We start from the raw sequence: 18024 nt of genomic DNA on the forward strand, positions 1-18024 counted from the left end.
ACATCCCTCCTAGCCAATGGGATGGGAGGAAAATGCTATGGTGTTAGCCAATGGGAGAGCAGCTCTATCACGCCACACAAACCAAGATACAGGAAGGCTACATTCGGTGGAATTTGGGGAATCCACCACCTATCTTTTCCTTTTGTATCCTGAATTTCTTTCATAACTAGAGCCAATATTTTTCAGAGGAGGCATTTCTTAAATTGAATTTTTTTATGTCCATAATGAAAGGTACCACTGTAAATACATTTTTTTTATCTGAAACAGGTTCTGTAAAAAATGTCATCATTATTTGATTTAGGGTTGAGATCCCATGTATAAACTTACCTTGCTGTTGTGCAATCCATCCTAACATTCAAATAATTCATGGGCTCAAATATTCATGGTTTTATATTAAAAGAAATGTAAGAACAGGGAATAATTCATTAATCTTCATTTAAAGACATTTGAATTTGTGCCTCAGTAAAGCATGCTCGGTGCAGGGGGAGAGTGTTGGGGCTGAGCAAGGCCACCAGATGTGTGTCATTCGTAGCTGTGCATGCACTGGGCCCATCAAATGGAGGGCTTTTGTGAATTTCATGTGTTGATCTAATTTATTGTCCAAAGAGCGAATGTTGGTGAAGAAAATGGATAGGCTCAACATTCTGCAAGGGTTAGCGTTTACTTTTACCTGTTACCACGACAGCTGTGCTTTTGCATGGGGCCAAACTGCCCTTGCTTGCTCCTCTTTTGGCTTGAGCTGCTATTCCACTGCTTCGTAGGTCACTGGGTCTTGGTTAAAACTTCTCTCCAAAGAACAGAAACACTTGCAAAAATGATGGTCCCAAACTCAAAGTAAGTGGATGATTCAGATTTCAGCAAGTGGCGGCGATCACATGCTGGACTGTCAGGAGTCAATGCAAAAAGCAGCCACTAAGCTAGCCACTAGCAAGCAGCACAGCGTGGTATAATATTGCTCCTGTTTTTGATCTAGTTTTATTTTCTCTGATGTTTTTTTTCCCCCAGCCAATATCGGTACGATAAACAGTGGTCCGAGTTATCGTGCATCCCTACTTTCAGTGTTGCCTGTGATTTTACTCTAACGAAATTGAAATAAGTAGTTGTAAAAAAAAAAAAAAAAAAAATGCAACATGAAAACCAACAATTTCAATTGGACAATCTGTGGAGCTACTGTTTTTGTATTTTTGCTGTTGTGGCACTCAAAACATGACGCTTCCTTCCCTCAATCACATTTCATGCAGTTTAACCAAGCAAGCAATCCCGCACTGCCTTCTCTGACGACGTCCCGATCCCCCCTGCACCCCCCCCCCCAAAACCAAGCCACAGTGACGGCAAGCTGTGCTTTTGGCTGTGGGAAAAGTGATTGACAGCTGTGGAGGAAGGAAAAGAGTTCTGTGTTTGAGTTGTGTATCACATGACTCGCAGCTTTGTAGCTAACAGCAACAGATTAGGGAAATGCGGCAGGCGACGCTCTTCTTTTGGTCCACGCATTCAGAGTTATGTTGAAGAACAATAGAATGTCTGTCATTTGTTACAAGGTCACATAATTCAGGGAATACGCTCATCTGTTTTCTCTTGCCCCAGGCTCCAAAGAGGAATAAAGAGCTTTCTGTTTTAATTGTTTACCGTGTTTATTATAAATATATCTCCAGAGATGCGATACATTGTCACACACCTTTGAAATGCAATGTTGGACACACATATTAAAGACAGGCCTCTTCAATCCCTCAATTGTGCATCCCCTAAAAGTTGTCAATATTGCCCAGAAATTTTAAAACAAAATGGTGGGCTTCAACTGGTTGTTGGTATTGTTTATTTTTCTCATTAATGATGTGCCAACTGAATGTGTTGTTGTTTGGTATCTCTGTGCGCTTTTTTGATCTTTCAAGACCAAGTAAGTGCATTTTGGGTTGGGTCTTGATACAATTTTTCAACACATTAACAAAACGTGTTCTTCACAAAAGCAATCTGAATCCATCAGCAATTAATTCAGTGAGAATCAAACTGAAATCGATAACGTTTTGTTTATTAACCTGAGTGCTGACAATTTCATAAAATGGAGAGCAACACATTTAGATCGAATAGACCGATATACATACAATTGAAAATACATTGAAAATATTGAGTTCATCAAGACATATCTTAAATGTAAAATCAAATACTGTGTATGTATGTGTGTGGTGTGTGTGTGTGTGTATATATATATATATATTATCACAGACTGCTTGTGCACATTCTGAATTATTTTTGTCAAATAATGCCATCAAAATGTGACAAAACACTTTTCATTATAGTATTTACAAAAGCTGCAACACATTTAAAAAAAAAAAAAAAAAGAAAACATGCATTTTATGGTCTTTGTTCATTTGTAAACATTGACTGGTAACATGCAGAATGATCCAAAACCGTATAATAGTGGTGGCAAAATTGTCCTATATTGAAGAGCAGCATCCCAGAGCTGTCGTGTATTTTAGTGCTACAGCTGCTACCCCAGCAGCCTCACCCTCCTCTCATTTACATTGAATGACCTCTCTACCTACAAATCGGGAAACAAGTGGGAAGGGTCCACCGCAAATCAGCCTTCTGTATGACTGCCCCCAGAAAAAGATCTGTACAGACACTGATTTCATCCAGATTACACCACAAAAAAAGAATCGCATGGTACCAATCACAAGAGACGTGCAAAAGCAAAGCACTGACATTGGCAACAAGAGGACTTTTACTCCCTTGAAATCTACTAGTGTTTCACCTGGGATTCTCAATTTTTTATCACAGTTCTTGAAAACATAAAACAGAACCACTGCTTCTGATGGATTCATTTTAAATCTACGAATCTGTCTTTTAAAGAAAATAATGCTGAAATGTATTCCACATACGAAGAATATGCCAATGGGAAATTCACACAATTTGAATGTGCATTGACCTGTCAACGAGCTGTTTTTTTTTTTTTTTTTTTTATATAGGGTGTGAGCGAGTCGTCTTCTCACTCATCTCACTCAGGTGCTGGGTTGGTGGGTGGAAGGTTCCGCTGTTTAAAGTAGTGAGTGACCTGCTGCGGAAGTTCGGCCAGGACGGACTTGGCAAGGGTCTCCTTCGGGGCCTGAGTGAAGAAGAGAATAGCTGAATTTACACATTGCTTTCAGTTGTTCAAAAGAGCACTGTTACTTTGTTTACATGGAATTTAAAATTTGGGAAGGAGATAGTGGATTAAAACTGCAAACAATTGTTTTTTTTAACAGGACTGGACTATCAATTTTCTCCCCTTTATTTCATTTGTGATTTACATGCAGTATTTTAAAATGTTTTTGATTGCATCAGAATAACAGACAGACCATCCATCCATCCATCTATTTTCTTAGCTGCTTAACCTCACGAGGGTCACGGGAGTGCTGGAGTCTGTCCTAGCTGTTAATGGGCAGGAGACACGGTACACCCTGAACTGTTTTTTTAGACAATCGCAGGGCACGTCGAGACCAACAGCCACACTCATAATCACACATAGGGGCAATTTAGAGTCTCCATAATGTTGAAAGTTTTCGGGACGTGGGAGGAAGCTGGAGTTCCCAGAGGAAACGCACGCAGGCACGGGGAGAACATGCAAACTCCACACAGGCGGGACCAGGATTGAACCCGGGACCTCAGAACTGTGAGGCCAACGCTTTACAGCTGATCCACCGTGCCGCCAACACTGAGACTGTTCATTTGAAAATCAAATTGCCCTTGCCTGGACAGTACACAATGACTTTTAATTGATGGTGGAATGGGTCTTTCTCCTGTCTTCCATCCAAGCATATTGTGGCATCATTTTCCACTCATTGATATGGGAGTGTGAAAGGTTGACTGTTTTCATATGTGCAATGTGATTGCTGGCAACCAGTCAAGGATGTACCATGCCTCTTGGCTAAAAGTTAGATGCTGGAGCCTGTCATAGCTTACTTTGGGGGGAAAAAGCAGACAAAACTCTGGGCTACTTCTAGTCACTCACAGGGTACATAGTGTATAGAAAAACAATTATCACTCACATTCAAACCTTTGAGAAGTTTAGTGCCTTCAGTTTAACAAACATCCAGAGTTTTGTGACATGGGAAGATGCCAGAATAAAAAAAGAAAACCTTTCCATTTAAAGAGAAAAGACAAACTCCACAAAGAAAGGCTGGAGCCGAGATTCAAACCTCGTAGCTCAAAAGTGAGAGGCAGACATCTAAGCCACTAGACAACCAGACATAAATTGGACATAGTTTGGACTAAACGTCAGAAGTAAGACTGAGGGAGGAGTACCATCAGTGGCCTGTGAAGAATAGTACATTATTACATGTGGACATGGGCAAGGATCTTAGTTGTATCCTGGGCACAGACGCCAGACAGTTTTAGGTAATTTTTCAAATGATATTAATTTCTGTATTCATAGACTCTAATATTTGTGCTGTAGCACAAATGGTGTGGATCTTGATATTTGTGGCAGTGCAAGACTGCAAGATTGCTCTGTGCTAACATGGGCGGTGTTGGCGCAGCGGGAGTGTGTCCTTTGGCTTTTGTCTGAGCATGTGACATTTTGGTGACTGAGGGCTCTATTTTCAGTGATGCACCTTCATTTTTGTGCAAGACCAAAACTCACTGTATTTCGGCAGACCTGTGGGTGGAAGAGTGTGCCCTGCTTTTGTTGAATATGATCAGTGTTCATGCAGCAGAAGACACATGGTTTTTGGACGTGTGAGGTGGCTGACTAATTATGATTTATGTCAAAATTGGGCATCCAAACCTCCTAATATTTGTAGAACTCAATTCATTGAATGCATCGTTTGTAGGTCTGCTGACATATTTCAGTTATCAGCTATTTTTTACCAGTTCATTCTGTATTTAATGAAGCAATACTGCAAAGGTCCATTGCTCTGCCTTCGGATGGGTCGCTGAAACCTCTTCCGCATACACACTATTGACAAAAGTATTAGCTGACCTGCATTGACTTACAAATTAATTTATGTGACATCCCATTCCTAATCCATATGGTTCAATATGATGTCAAGACATTCTTTGAAACTACCTTCAATTCTTCTAGAAAGGCTTTTCACAAGGTTTAGGATTGTGTTTTGGAAAATTTTTAGCCATTCTTCCAGAAGTGCTTTTGTGAGGTCACACAATGTTGTTGTTGAATCACTCAAGGTGCCTGAGGATGGTCCTCAGAAGCACTAGACTCGCATGTGGGAGGCTCCGTAGTCCTCTGAAGAGAAGAATAATAAGGAGAAGAAGATGAGAGCACACTGATGTTGAGCAAGAAGTCCCCGCTCTTATTCATTACAAAGGTGTTTAAGTAGGTTAAAGTCAGAACTTTGTGCAGGCCAGTCAGGTTCATCCACAACAGACTGCCATATATGGCTTCTTGAGCCTTGCTTTGTGGACTGTTGGAAGAAGAAGGGGCCAGGTCCAAACTGTTCACACAAATTTGGAAGCATAGAATTGTCCAAAATCTCGAGGTATGCTGAAGCATTCAGAGTTCCTTTCATTTTAACGTTCTCCTGGCAACCGTCAAACCCAGACTCCTGCATCAGAATCCCAGATCGAGAGCGTGATTTGTCATTCCAGAGAATGTGTCTCCACTACTCTATAGTGCAGAGATGGAGTGCTTTACCACTATATCCACTTCTTTGCATTGCATTTGATGTATGACTTATATGCAGCTGCTCAGCAATGACAATCACTTCATGAAGCTCTCTGTGCACTGTTCTTGAGCTAATTTGAAGGTCATATGAAGTTTTGAGCTCTGTAGCGATTGAGTATAAAAAGTTGGCGACGTCTTCACACTATTCACCTCAGCATCTGGTGACCCCACTGTGTCAGTTTATGTGGTCTACCAGTTTGTGGTTGTTGCTCTTGTTCCCAAATGCTTCCACGTTCTTATAAAATAGCTGACAGTCAACTGTTGAATATTCTGGAGGGAGGAACTTTGACGATTGGATTTGTTGCACAAGTGGCATCCTATTATAATTCCACCCAGGAATTCACTAAGCTCCTGAGGGACTCATTCTTTCACAATCATCTGCCATCCGTGTTGACAAACAAGATAGGATATGACTGTAACAGTCAGTCAAAATTTGCAATCTGTAAGCCCCCCCCACACCCACTATAAACGAGCTTTAAGCAAGAGAACATATTAAATAATTAAGTTCTTTGATTGGCGGGGAATAAAGCCATCAGTGTTTACGCCCAGGGGCACAGACAAACCCCTCTGGTAAAATACACCACTCCACGGAACAGAGAAAATATGACTAACATGCCCCTCGCAGAGATGTGTCACATGCCTTGTAAGATTTGGCATAGTAAAGGAAATGTAGAAAATATACAATAACCTGCTGTTTAACACATACATTTGTTGATAGAAACTGTTGGGCAAATGGCAGACTCTTTAAAATCCAAATTGAAAATGTAGAATGAAGACTGTGTTGGGCTGTGTCAAATCCGTCGGTCATGAAGTCTTCAGTGCTATTTGTGCAACTTTCAATCTATAAATGTCTAGTTAAATAAAAGTTATGGCAACATCCACAGTAACCTTGAAATATTGCCAGATTGCAAGAATGCACTTTATCTAACCCCAGGGTACCCACAATTTTTAGCCCCAAGATCTGCTTTTCAAGCACAGGAGTGAACACCTTTTTTCTTGAAGAGGCAGGAACATAGTGTGACTTACAAGAGGGGAGGTAGAAGCACGAAGGTGGATTACATTTTATGCAGATGAATTCTGAAGTAGGTTACTGACTGTAAGATAGTGGTAGGGGAGAGTGTAGGATGACCCTGGTGGTTGGGAGGAAGATCTTGAAGAAGAAGACAAAGGTAGAGCAGAGAACCATGTGGTGGAAGCTGAGAAAGGAATAATATTGTATCTCCTTTTGGAAAGAGGTGAGACAGGCTCTCGATGGACAGGAGGAGTTCCCGGAAGACTAAACTACTTCAGCCAAGGTGATCAGAGAGACAGGCTGGAGATCACTTGGTGTGTCTTCTGGTAGGAAAGGGGAGAAGGAGTCTTGGTGGTGGAACGTCAAATTACAGGAAGTCGTACAAGGAAAGAGATTAGAGAAGAAGAAATGGGACACAGAGAAAACTGAGGAGAGGCAAAAGGAACACATTGAGATGCAACTTAGGGCAAAAGCATAGGTGGCAAAGGCTAAAAAAGAGGTATATGATGACATGTACAGCAGGTTGGACACGAAAGAAGGAGAAAAGGATCTCTACAGGTTGTCCAGACAGACGAATAGAGATGGGAAGGATGTGCAACAGGTAAGGGTGATTAAGGATAGAGATGGGAATCTGTTGACTGCAAGTAGTGTGCTAAATAGATGGAAAGAATACCTTGTGAAGTTGATGAATGAAGAAAATGAGAGAGAAGGAAGAGTGTGATGGACCAGGAAGGAGGAATAATTAGAAAGGGGAAAGTTAGAAAGGCACGACAAAGGATGAAAAATGGAAAGGCAGTTGGTCCTGATGACATACCGGTGGAGGTATGGAAGCAATTTGGAGAGATGGCTGTGGAGTTTTTGACAAACTTATTCAACAGAATACTAGCGGGCGAAAAGATGCCTGAAGAATGGAGGAAAAGTGTTCTAGTTCCCATTTTTAATAACAAAGGCGATGTTCAGAGCTGTGGGAATTATAGAGGAATAAAGTTGATGAGCCACACAACGAAGTTATGGGAAAGAGTAGTGGAGGCTAGACTGAGGACAGAAGTAAGTATCTGCGAGCAACAGTATGGTTTCATGCCTAGAAAGAGTACCACAGATGCATTATTTGCGTTGAGGATGCTAGTGGAAAAGTACAGAGAAGGTCAGAAGGAGCTACATTGTGTCACTGTGGATCTAGAGAAAGCCTATGACAGAGTACCAAGAGAGGAACTGTGGTACTGCATGCGTAAGTCTGGTGTGGCAGAGAAACATGTTAGAATAGTAGAGGACATTACAGAGGAGCCAGAGAAGGTGGCTGGGGCATCTGATCTGGATGCCTCCCGAACCTCTCCCCGGTGAGGTGTTCCCGGGCATGTTCCACAAGAAAGAGACCCCGGGGACGACCCAGGACACGCTGGAGAGACTGTCTTTCCACTGGCCTGGGAACACCTCGGGATCCCTCCGGAAGAGCTGAAAGATGTGGCTTGTGAGAGGGAAGTCTGGGTATCCCTGCTGAAGTTACTTCCCCCGTGACCTGACTTGGAGAAGTGGTAGGAAATTGATGGATGGATGGATAGCACAGGACATGTATGAGGTCAGCAGAGCAGTGGTGAGTTGTGCTGTACGTGTGACAGAAGAATTTAAGGTGTTGGTGGGACTGCATCAGGGATTATCCTTCCTGTTTGCTGTGGTAATGGATAGGCTGACAGATGAGGTTAGACTGGAATCCCCTTGGACCATGATGTTTGCAGATGACATTGTGATCTGCAGTGAAAGCACGGAGCAGGTGGAGGAACAATTAGAAAGATGGAGGCATGCACTGGAAAGGAGAGGAATGAAGATTAGCCGAAGTAAAACAGAATATATGTGCGTGAATGAGTGGTGCGGAGGTGGAAGAGTGAGGCTCCACGGAGAACAGATAGCGAGGGTGGACGACTTCAAATGCTTGGGGTCAACAATCCAGAGCAATGATGAATGCGGGAAGCAAGTGAAGGAACCAGGATGAAGAGCAACGTTTATAAAACAGTGGTGTGTTGGACATGTCCAGAGACGAAAGAGTAAGTATGTTGATAGAAGGGTGCTGAGGATTGAGCTGCCAGGGAAAAGAGCAAGAGGAAAACCAAAGAGAAGGTTGATGGATGTTTTTAGGGAAGACATGAGGGCAGTTGGTGTTAGAGCGGAAGATGCAGGAGATAGGCTTAGATGGAAAAAGATGACACACTGTGGTGACCCCTGACAAGACAAGCCAAAAGGAAAAGATGATGATCTACTTTTCAAGCAGCTAGCCTCTTGCGATCTGCCTGGGATGGGGCACATTGCTGCGACTGTCGTGGAAAAAAGCAAGAGACTGGCAGTAAATAGGAAGCAAGCTTGCTCGTACATGCCTTTATGTGACAGGTCAAATGAGGCTCATTGGTCAAACCGACGGTCAGTCACTCGGCATGTGCGATCGACTTATTAGCTATATCAGAATCAAGGGAAGAGATGAATGATAGGCTGAGGTCTTTTTTCGGGGGTGGCGGGCACACGGTCAACACGATCGACCAAAACTGCCTCAGAGATTGGGAGATCGCAATCGACGCATTGGACACCCCTGATCTAACCTCTAAACCATGCATTTCATACCTCAACACCCATTGAACTTGGAAAATGGAATAAAGAGCCAACTATAGTCTCGTGAGTGGAGCTTGTTGGACTTGTACCGAGTGTGTTAATGTTTATTCAAGTGGCTAAGTTTCATAGTGATCAGAAAGCAGTATGGGTTAACTTTCTTTTTGAATGTGGTGAGTTTGTGGAGACAATCTTTGATTGGGCTTTCATTTGATACTTGTTGGTACTGGGAAATTCATATCGTGTATAACCTTCCAAAATGAGTACATTGTATGCCCTTTGTTTGTGTCAGATGTTTTTAATGTGATTACTTTTAACCAGCCCAGGGTGTACTACTCCTCTCACCCAAAACCAGCAGGGAAAAGCTCCAGATCACCTGCCACCCAAACGAGATTAAAAAAGAATTCATTACTGTATATTAATTCAGTCAAAACTATAACATATCCTGGTGTGTCTTTATTATTGCTGGCACGGTGAACGAGTGGTTAATACACCAGCTTCACAGTTCTAAACGCTACGGGGTCCAATCCGTGCTTTGGTCTTTCTGCGTGGAGTGTGGATGAACTCCTCATGCTTACAATAGTTTTCTCTGGCATATTCACAGATTTGAAAAATGTTAGTTTCATCCAGTACTCCAAATTGTCTTTAGCTTTGAATCATTTTTTCTCTCTATGTGCACTGTAGTTGACTGTCAACTAGTTCAGGGTCTATCCCACGTCTTCCCTGAAGTTAAGCGGATTAGACTCCAGCTCACCTGCGACCCTAGTGAGGCCAAGCGGTATAAAAATACATGGATGGATCCAATGATGTCTTGTATTGATCTATGACCTTTACTTTTTTGATCAAAATCATATTGTTGTGTTCCATTTTCAGGCACCACATTACCAACCATTTATGCCTCAGTAAGGGTTAAATACTTTAAAAAAAAAGCACATAACAGTTTTATTCTAAACTAAAAGACATTGCAGTTTTTAAACCCTCTAATTAACACTTAAGAGAAAATCTCAAGCCATTTAGTTCCAGTCTTCATCCTGCATTCTAAAGTCACTGTCTCAGTGCCCAGCTTTTTATGTGGCATACCAGGGTAGTTCTGAAAATATCACACTAATTGGAGTCTTGGGGCACCAGAAAGTCTGTTCTTTTGAAAAAATTAATAATGACAATCTATTGCTAGAACATCCCTAAGTGGAGTGCAGACCATCTCAATGGATGACATGTCAACAAAAGTGGGGGAAAGTGTGTGTAGCATCATTTTTTGCATTCATCAATCTGCTGATTGGTTAGTTCACTACTTCCTGGTTCATGAGAGATGATGAACAGATCTTACCATTTTGATTCTGGCAGGTAAACAACTGCAGCAGTGCCAAAGTAACAGGCAGTGAAGCTGCTTTCCTGTAGCTTTCCACCAGAATACAGATCCTCACTGAACTATTATGGTTTCTTGGGTTTTGCATTTTTTGGTGGAATCCTGATAACTTTATCAGTCCTTCTGTTTTTTTGTTTTACTAAATACTGTTGTGAATGTAATTTATAAAATGACAAGAGGTAGTTGTGAAGACGGACCTTGTACATTTTGAAACATGCAGCAGGGTGGCGATTATTTAAAAAATGGTAAGTGAAATGGTTTTCTTTTATTATGAAATGTGAGTCATTGTCATATGTATTGGGATTTTTTTTTAAGTTTTTGCTAATTAATTTTGAAGTTGGATGTTATCCATCGTTATTTTTAGTGAATTACTGGGAAGGTCATGACCACAAATGCTTTTACTACATATAGTTATCCGACGACCATTAAGGAGCGTTCTAAGTGACATGTCCAAAACTCTTTTACAAAAAAAAAAACACATAGACAGACAATTCTAAGATAAACACAAGGATATTCTTCATCATTTTGGGGAAAAAATCAGTAGTATGGCACCAGTTCTCGCAGTCAGTTTTTTGTTTGGGTCTTTTTTTTTTATCTCTTTTATACTGCCTCTGGGTGGACAAGGAAAAAAACAGAGAAAACCACAGAATTTGCATTTAAAATGTTTTTACATTATATTTAATTATGTAATTACTTGATGTTTTTACAAAGTACAGTATTATAAAGTGCAATTTTCTTAAAACCAAAAAATATATAATTTTTTGGGAGACTGGCTTTTCCATTAATTTCAATGGAAAAAGATGGTTTGAGATGTTTTGAGTTACAAGTGTGGTTCCTGAGTGGATTGACCTTTTATCCGATAGCACGAGTGTATACTGCATTCCTTTAACACTTATATAGACATGTTGTCAAAAATACCTGTGCAGTATTTAAAGGTTTTATAATGCAAGTTTGACCCTTGAAAAAGATGAATTGACTTCTCACCTGGGACATTCATCGGAAATCCAAACAAAGCAAGAGTGGAATTGATTGGCTTGAGTTTCGATGAGCTCCTCCTGTAAGTGTTTCATGTGTATGTGTTGCATTGAGCAAAATCCTATGACACAGTAAACTGGTACCAGGAAAAGGTCGTTGAGTCCTTGGGCAGAAATGAATACTCACATTGCGAAAATCTCTAAAGGGAACAAACTGCACAATGTCTCGAACAGCCTCCTCGCCTGTGTTGGACCGTAACACACTGGCATCTCCATCTAAAAACTCCATAGCAGCAAAGTCTGCATTGCCAACACCAATGATGATGATGGACATGGGCAGCTTGGATGCCTGAACGATGGAATGACGTGTCTCATCCATGTCACTGATGACGCCGTCTGTTATAATGAGGAGAGTGAAGTACTGCTGCACAGAGCAGAGAGAGAGAGAGAGAGAGAGAAGTAGAAGGAGGATTTAAGAGAGAGAGAAATCCTCATTTGATTTTTTTCTGACAATTGACATACTGTATGGATGTATATCCTGCAGGATGTGGAAAAGATTGTTTGGATGAGAGACGAGAATCCGGTAGAGTAAACAAAAAATAGATAAATAAAAGCACTTGTTTTTTACAGCAAATTGGGACCCATTAACACTATGGAGCACAATCTATTCTTGGAAAGAAAGAAAATGGTGCTATTAAATGAGACTGTTGATAAATCAAGGTGAAATCAGGAAAAATGGGGGAGTGCCTCCAGTATCAACCTTTTAAGTCCACAACTACAATGTACCCTTTTCTATTTGTGGCCCCTCATATTCACGGATTTTGCTCCCAAAGTTTTTTTTTTTTTTTTTTTCCTTAGAAATCTCAAATTCTCTCCTAAATAGACAGGGCACCTTATAATGTGGTGCACGTTATGTGTCCGCTGAATTCCAAAATTTGAAAATTTTCTGTGATTAGTCCATATAAGTAATGTAGACTGAACACATTGGTTATATTGTTGGCATGCATGCTAGCGTGTGTCTTAGCGTGTACATAAACTACCATATGATGGTGCTCATGACACAGTCAGGAGCAATTGCAATTTTATATTTGTAAGCAGAAGAATCTTACTTGATCCACACACTGCTCGTGTAGGCAATTCATTACTCGAGATCTTCACATTCGCGGTGTCACATTGAAACTAAAATTATCACACTACAGCAAATAGAATAGCGTAACTAGCAAATAATAAAACAAAACTAACTCAAGCAATAATTGACACAATACACAAACACAACATCCACATCTTCCCACCATGCTCCCAATACTGGCAATGTGTGGGGCAATGTAAGCTTGTTCTGCTTACAAATGTAGAATTGGAGTTGTTCCTCACTGCCTTGTGAGCACCATCATATGGTATCTTGCATACATGCTAACAATGTAATGTTCAGGTGTTCTTCATTGGCCTAGTCACAAAACAACACTTACAGATTTTGGAACTTGTTGTGCACTTAAGGTGCCCTGTCCATTTTGAGAAAATTAAAGACTGTGCCTGGTCACAAAGATAACATCAGACATAGGTATTTTAAAAATCAATCAATTATTTGTCGATTTTCATTGGTCTGGGGAAGGTGTAGGGTAAGGAACGTAACTCCACAAATAACAAGGGAAGAATAAAGCAAATTTAGTAGTTTTAACTGAAATGACGAATAGTCTTCTTTTTATTTCGGCTTGTCCTTTTAGGGGTCGCCATAGCATCTTTTTCATCTAAGCCTATCTCATGTATCCTTGTCTCTAATACTCCTCATGTCCTCCCTCACAACATCCATCAACCTTTTCTTTGGTCTTCCTCTCACTCTTTTGCCTGGTATTGGATTAAAAGGTAAAATCAAGGCACAGGCCAGATAACTACAATTAAGTAATGTTTGTTTTCTTACTCTTCAGGATGCAGTTGAGGGTCTGTCTCCCTGGAATGGTCCCCATGCCCCAAATTGTACATTACTCACCATTTCTTGGCTTGGACTGACCCAGTTCCCTCTCATCATTCTAATACATGTTGCTCTTGGTTTGAATTGTGTTAAAAATTTTGCTCCAGATCTTGCCAGTTTTAAAATGTGAATGTGTGCTGCTTAACCAGACATCCAGTTGTCCTCATTTTGACACCTGTTTACAGTAGCAAATGGCAATTTAATCTTGGGAATTTTTGTCGCTAATTCCGTAGTGGTACACTCGCTTGACTTGGATGCGGGCAGCATGGATTCACTTCCCACTCATTGATGATGATCAATGTGCGAATGGTTGTCTGTATCTATACAGTGAAGAAAATAAGTATTTGAACACCCTGCTATATTGCAAGTTCTCCCACTTAGAAATCATGGAGAGGTCTGAAATGTTCATCGTAGGTGCATGTCCACTGTGAGAGAGATAATCTAAAAAGAGAAATCCAGAAATCACAATGTATGATTTTTTTTTTAACGATTTATTTGTAAGATACAGCAGCAAATAAGTATTTGAACACCTGTCTATCAGCTAGAATTCTGACCGTCAAAGACCTGTTACTCTGCCTTTAAAAGTCCACCGCCACTCCATGTATTATTCTGAATCATATGCCCCTGTGTGAGGTCGTTAACTGCAGACACCTGTCCACCCAGACAAAACACATTGGACATGGACCTACGATGAAAATTTCATACCCCTCCATGATTTCTAAGCGGGAGAACGTGCAATATAGCAGGGTGTTGAAATACTTATTTTCTTCACTGTATACTGCATGTTACAATAGGTTTTGTTGCTATTTGGTTCAAGAGCTGTTTGAAGACATCAGAGAGAAAATTGAAAGGAAGAACTCCACATGGCTGTAAAGGGCTACGGAGAAATTGCCAAGCAGCTTGGTGAAAAAAGTTCCACTATTGGACTGTGTGGAGGAGTGGGGCAAAATCCCTCCTGCAGTGTGTGCAAACCTGGTGAACAACTACAGAAAACGTTTAACCTCTGTAATTGCAAACAAAAGCTACTATAGCAAATATTAACATTTGTTTTTCTCAGGTGTTCAAATACTTATTTGCAGGTGTATCACACAAATTATTTAAAAAAATCATACATTGGGATTTCAGGATATTTCTCTTTTAGATTATCTCTCTCACAGTGGACAAGCACCTATGACGGAAATTTCAGACCCCTCCATGATTTCTAAGTGGGAGAACTTGCAATATACCAGGGTGTTGAAATACTTATTTTCTGCACTTTATACTGTATGTTACAATAGTTTTTGTTGCTGTTTTGCTCATGTTCCTATTAAAAACTCATTAGTTAATTTCATGGCAGAAAAAACAACAGTCTCCAGCAATAAATCAGCTATATAAGAAAGAAAATTGCTGGTAGGTAAAGTGAACGTACAAAACTATTTTATGGTATGAAAAGACATGAAGACATCCAGAGTGAGTTCTGAAACTTCTCTTAACTAACAGCAGTTCTGATGAAAGAATCATCACTCAGACCTAACCCTTTTTTTTAGTAGTGAAAGAGGTGCTCTCAACTTTTGGGGGCGAATACTCTGATAAAATCTCAACATCCTTGGAGATTACCAGGTCTAAGATGTGACTGTCAGTGTGAGTTGGACTCTTTATATGTTGAGAGAAGTTAAAGGAGCCAAGATTGCAGTGTTCTTTGGAATTTGTTTTCATGCTACGGTCTACATGTTAAAATCAATGTCAACATGTTGAAGTCTCTGGCTATGGCAAAATAGCTGGATTCAGTACACATAGCAGACAGAAGTTGTGAAAATCCTCCATAAATTTCCAGTTGTATCTTGGAGGTTTACAACCTATGAAAACAATTACCTTTCAATCACCCTTTACCAAAAAAGATATTCAAAAGAGCTAAAATAACCCAATGTAATTTCTGTACACTGAATTCATGATTTAAAAATCGCAGCAATTACACATACTTTTCTAGCCGATTTCATCACTTGTTCAAGAGGCAAAAATTTGTTAGATTTTGCCTCGTTTAGAATAGTGTTAGAGCTACATTGTCAACTACGTTTCAGTCAGGATATCCATCCATCCATTTTCTTAGCCGCTTATCCTCACGATGATCGCTGAAGTGCTGGAGCCTATCGCAGCTGTCAATGGGCAGGAGGCGGGGTACACCCTGAACTGGCTGCTAGCCAATCGCAGGCCACATAGGGACAAACAGCTGCACTCACAATCACACCTAGGGGCAATTTAGAGTGTCCAATTAATGTTGCATGTTTTTGGGATGTTAGAGGAAACCGGAGTGCCCGGAGAAAATCTACGCAGGCACGGGGAGGACATGCAAACTCCACACAGGGAGGGCTGGGATTGAAACCAGGTCCTCAGAACTGTGTGGCCAACGCTTTCCAGCGGAATCACCATGCCTCCTTGTTAAGGGTACGGAAGTCAAAATCATCGTTTGCAATGATCTCATTGATCAACAGTGATTTGTTACCCTGTGACCTATATTGAATTTGCAAAGATTAACTGTAGACAATGATTTGTTGGGTTTAGATTTTATACTCACTGAGCTTGTAGCTCTATTTTTGTTTATACCTCGTTTTTTGAAACAACTTTCTCTCCCTAGTAATTACAGGAATTTAAAAAATGCCCAAGCATGATTATCCAAAGATTTAAGGAATCAGTGTTAATTTATAAACCAATATTAACATAAAACCATTTTCAAAAGAACAACCTCAATTCCAATGATGGAACATTTTTTTCAACAAATGAAAAGGGAATATAATGATTTGCAAATCCTGTTCAACCTCTATTTAATTGAATACACTACAAGGACAATATAACTAATTTCTAAACTGATGAGCTATTGTTAAGAAAACAATAATTTACTTTGAATTGTATGGCTTAACCTGTTTCAAAAAAGCCGGTGGACTGAGAATGTGGAGGAATGATCATCAAACACCTGTTCCGAACAACCCACAGGTGAACCGGCGAATCGGGAACAGGTGGGTGCCATAATTTGGGTATAAAAGAAGCCTCCCTGAATTGCTGTCATTCACGAGCAAAGATGGGGAGATGATCAAAATAGAAAATAGTTGAACGATTTAAGGACAATGTTCCTCAATGTACAAATGCAAGGAATTCAGGGATTTCATCATCTATGGTTCATAATACTATAAAAAGTTTCAGAGAATCTGGAGAAATAACTGCATGTACCTGGAAGGCCAAAAATCAACAATGAATCACTATGACCTTCGATCCCTTGGACAGCACTGCATCGAAACCTGACATCAACATGTAAAGGATATTACCACATGGACTCAGCAACACTTCAGAAAACCAATTTCAGTGAACAGTTTTGCGCTACATCTATAAGTCCAACTTTAAACTCAACTATGCAAAGCAAAAGCCATTTATCAATAACACCCAGAAACATTGCCGGCTTCTCTTGGGTCAAGCTCACCTAAGATGGACTAATGCAAAGTGACAAGTGTTCTGTGGTCCGACAAATCCACATCAAGTCAAGTTGTTTCTAGAAATTGTGGACCTTGTGTCCTCTGGGCCCAAGAGAAAAACAACCATCCAGACTGTTAGGAACGCAAAGTTCTAAAGCGTATCTGTGATGGTGTGGGGCTGTCTTACTGCCAATGGCATGGGTAGCTTATACAGCAGTGAAGGCATTATTGATGCCGAAAGGTACATTCAGGTTTTGAAGAAACATGATGCCATCTAAGCAACGTATTTTTCATGGACGTCCCTGTTTGTTTCAGCAAGACAATGTCAAACCATATTCTGCATGTGTTACAACAATGTGGCTTTGTTTAAAAAAAAACAAACAAAAAAAGAACAGTTACTAGACTGGCCTGCCTGCAGTCCACACTTATCTCCTATTGAATATGTCTGCCACATTATGAAATGCAACAAGGGCGACCCTGGACTGTTAAACTGCTGAAGCTTTACATCAAGCAAGAATGGGAATTAATTCTACCTGCAAAACTTCAACAATTAGTGTCCTCAACTTCCAAACGTTTATTGAATGTTTGAAGACTAAATATCCTCTCTTTGTAGTGTTTTCCATTAAAAATAGGTTGAACATGGTTTGCAAATCATTGTATTCTGTTTTTATTCTTGTTAAACCAACATCCCAACTTAATTGGAATTGGGGTTTAGTTTTGGTCTTAAAGAGGCTCCACAGAACTAAGATAGCCTTGGTGTAGCTCCCTACTTTTCCTTTATTGTAGCTTTGCTCATTACACTTCTCTCACCGTGTACTGAAGCAACATATAATTTTGAATAGTTTGAAGTTAAGGGCTTATCTCAGTGAGAGAGACATCGCCAAGACTGGCTAGATTGATCAGTCGCGGCAACTCTGTGACCAGAATATCGGCCCCGCTCTCACCACGATGTCTGGGAGTCTCTAGAAAAGGTCACAGTTCTCTGAAGTCACTGATATAGGTTTATATAAATCATGTT

General features: G+C 40.4%; 1 protein-coding gene across 1 annotated transcript in view; it reads right to left on the minus strand.

Moving 5' to 3' along the window:
* Window positions 1-2965: 2965 nt before the first annotated feature.
* The window catches only part of cpne2 (copine II), a 63412-nt gene continuing 48353 nt past the window's right edge, over window positions 2966-18024 (minus strand). Inside the window, exons 14-15 of the mRNA XM_061821748.1 lie at window positions 11788-12024; window positions 2966-3100 (exon numbers count right to left, since the gene is read on the minus strand). Of these exons, the coding sequence (XP_061677732.1) occupies window positions 2993-3100; window positions 11788-12024 (345 nt within the window). The 3' untranslated portion in view covers window positions 2966-2992. The remainder of the gene's footprint in view (window positions 3101-11787; window positions 12025-18024) is intronic.

Source organism: Syngnathoides biaculeatus, chromosome 6 (assembly GCF_019802595.1).
Source record: "Syngnathoides biaculeatus isolate LvHL_M chromosome 6, ASM1980259v1, whole genome shotgun sequence".
NCBI lineage: Eukaryota > Metazoa > Chordata > Actinopteri > Syngnathiformes > Syngnathidae > Syngnathoides > Syngnathoides biaculeatus.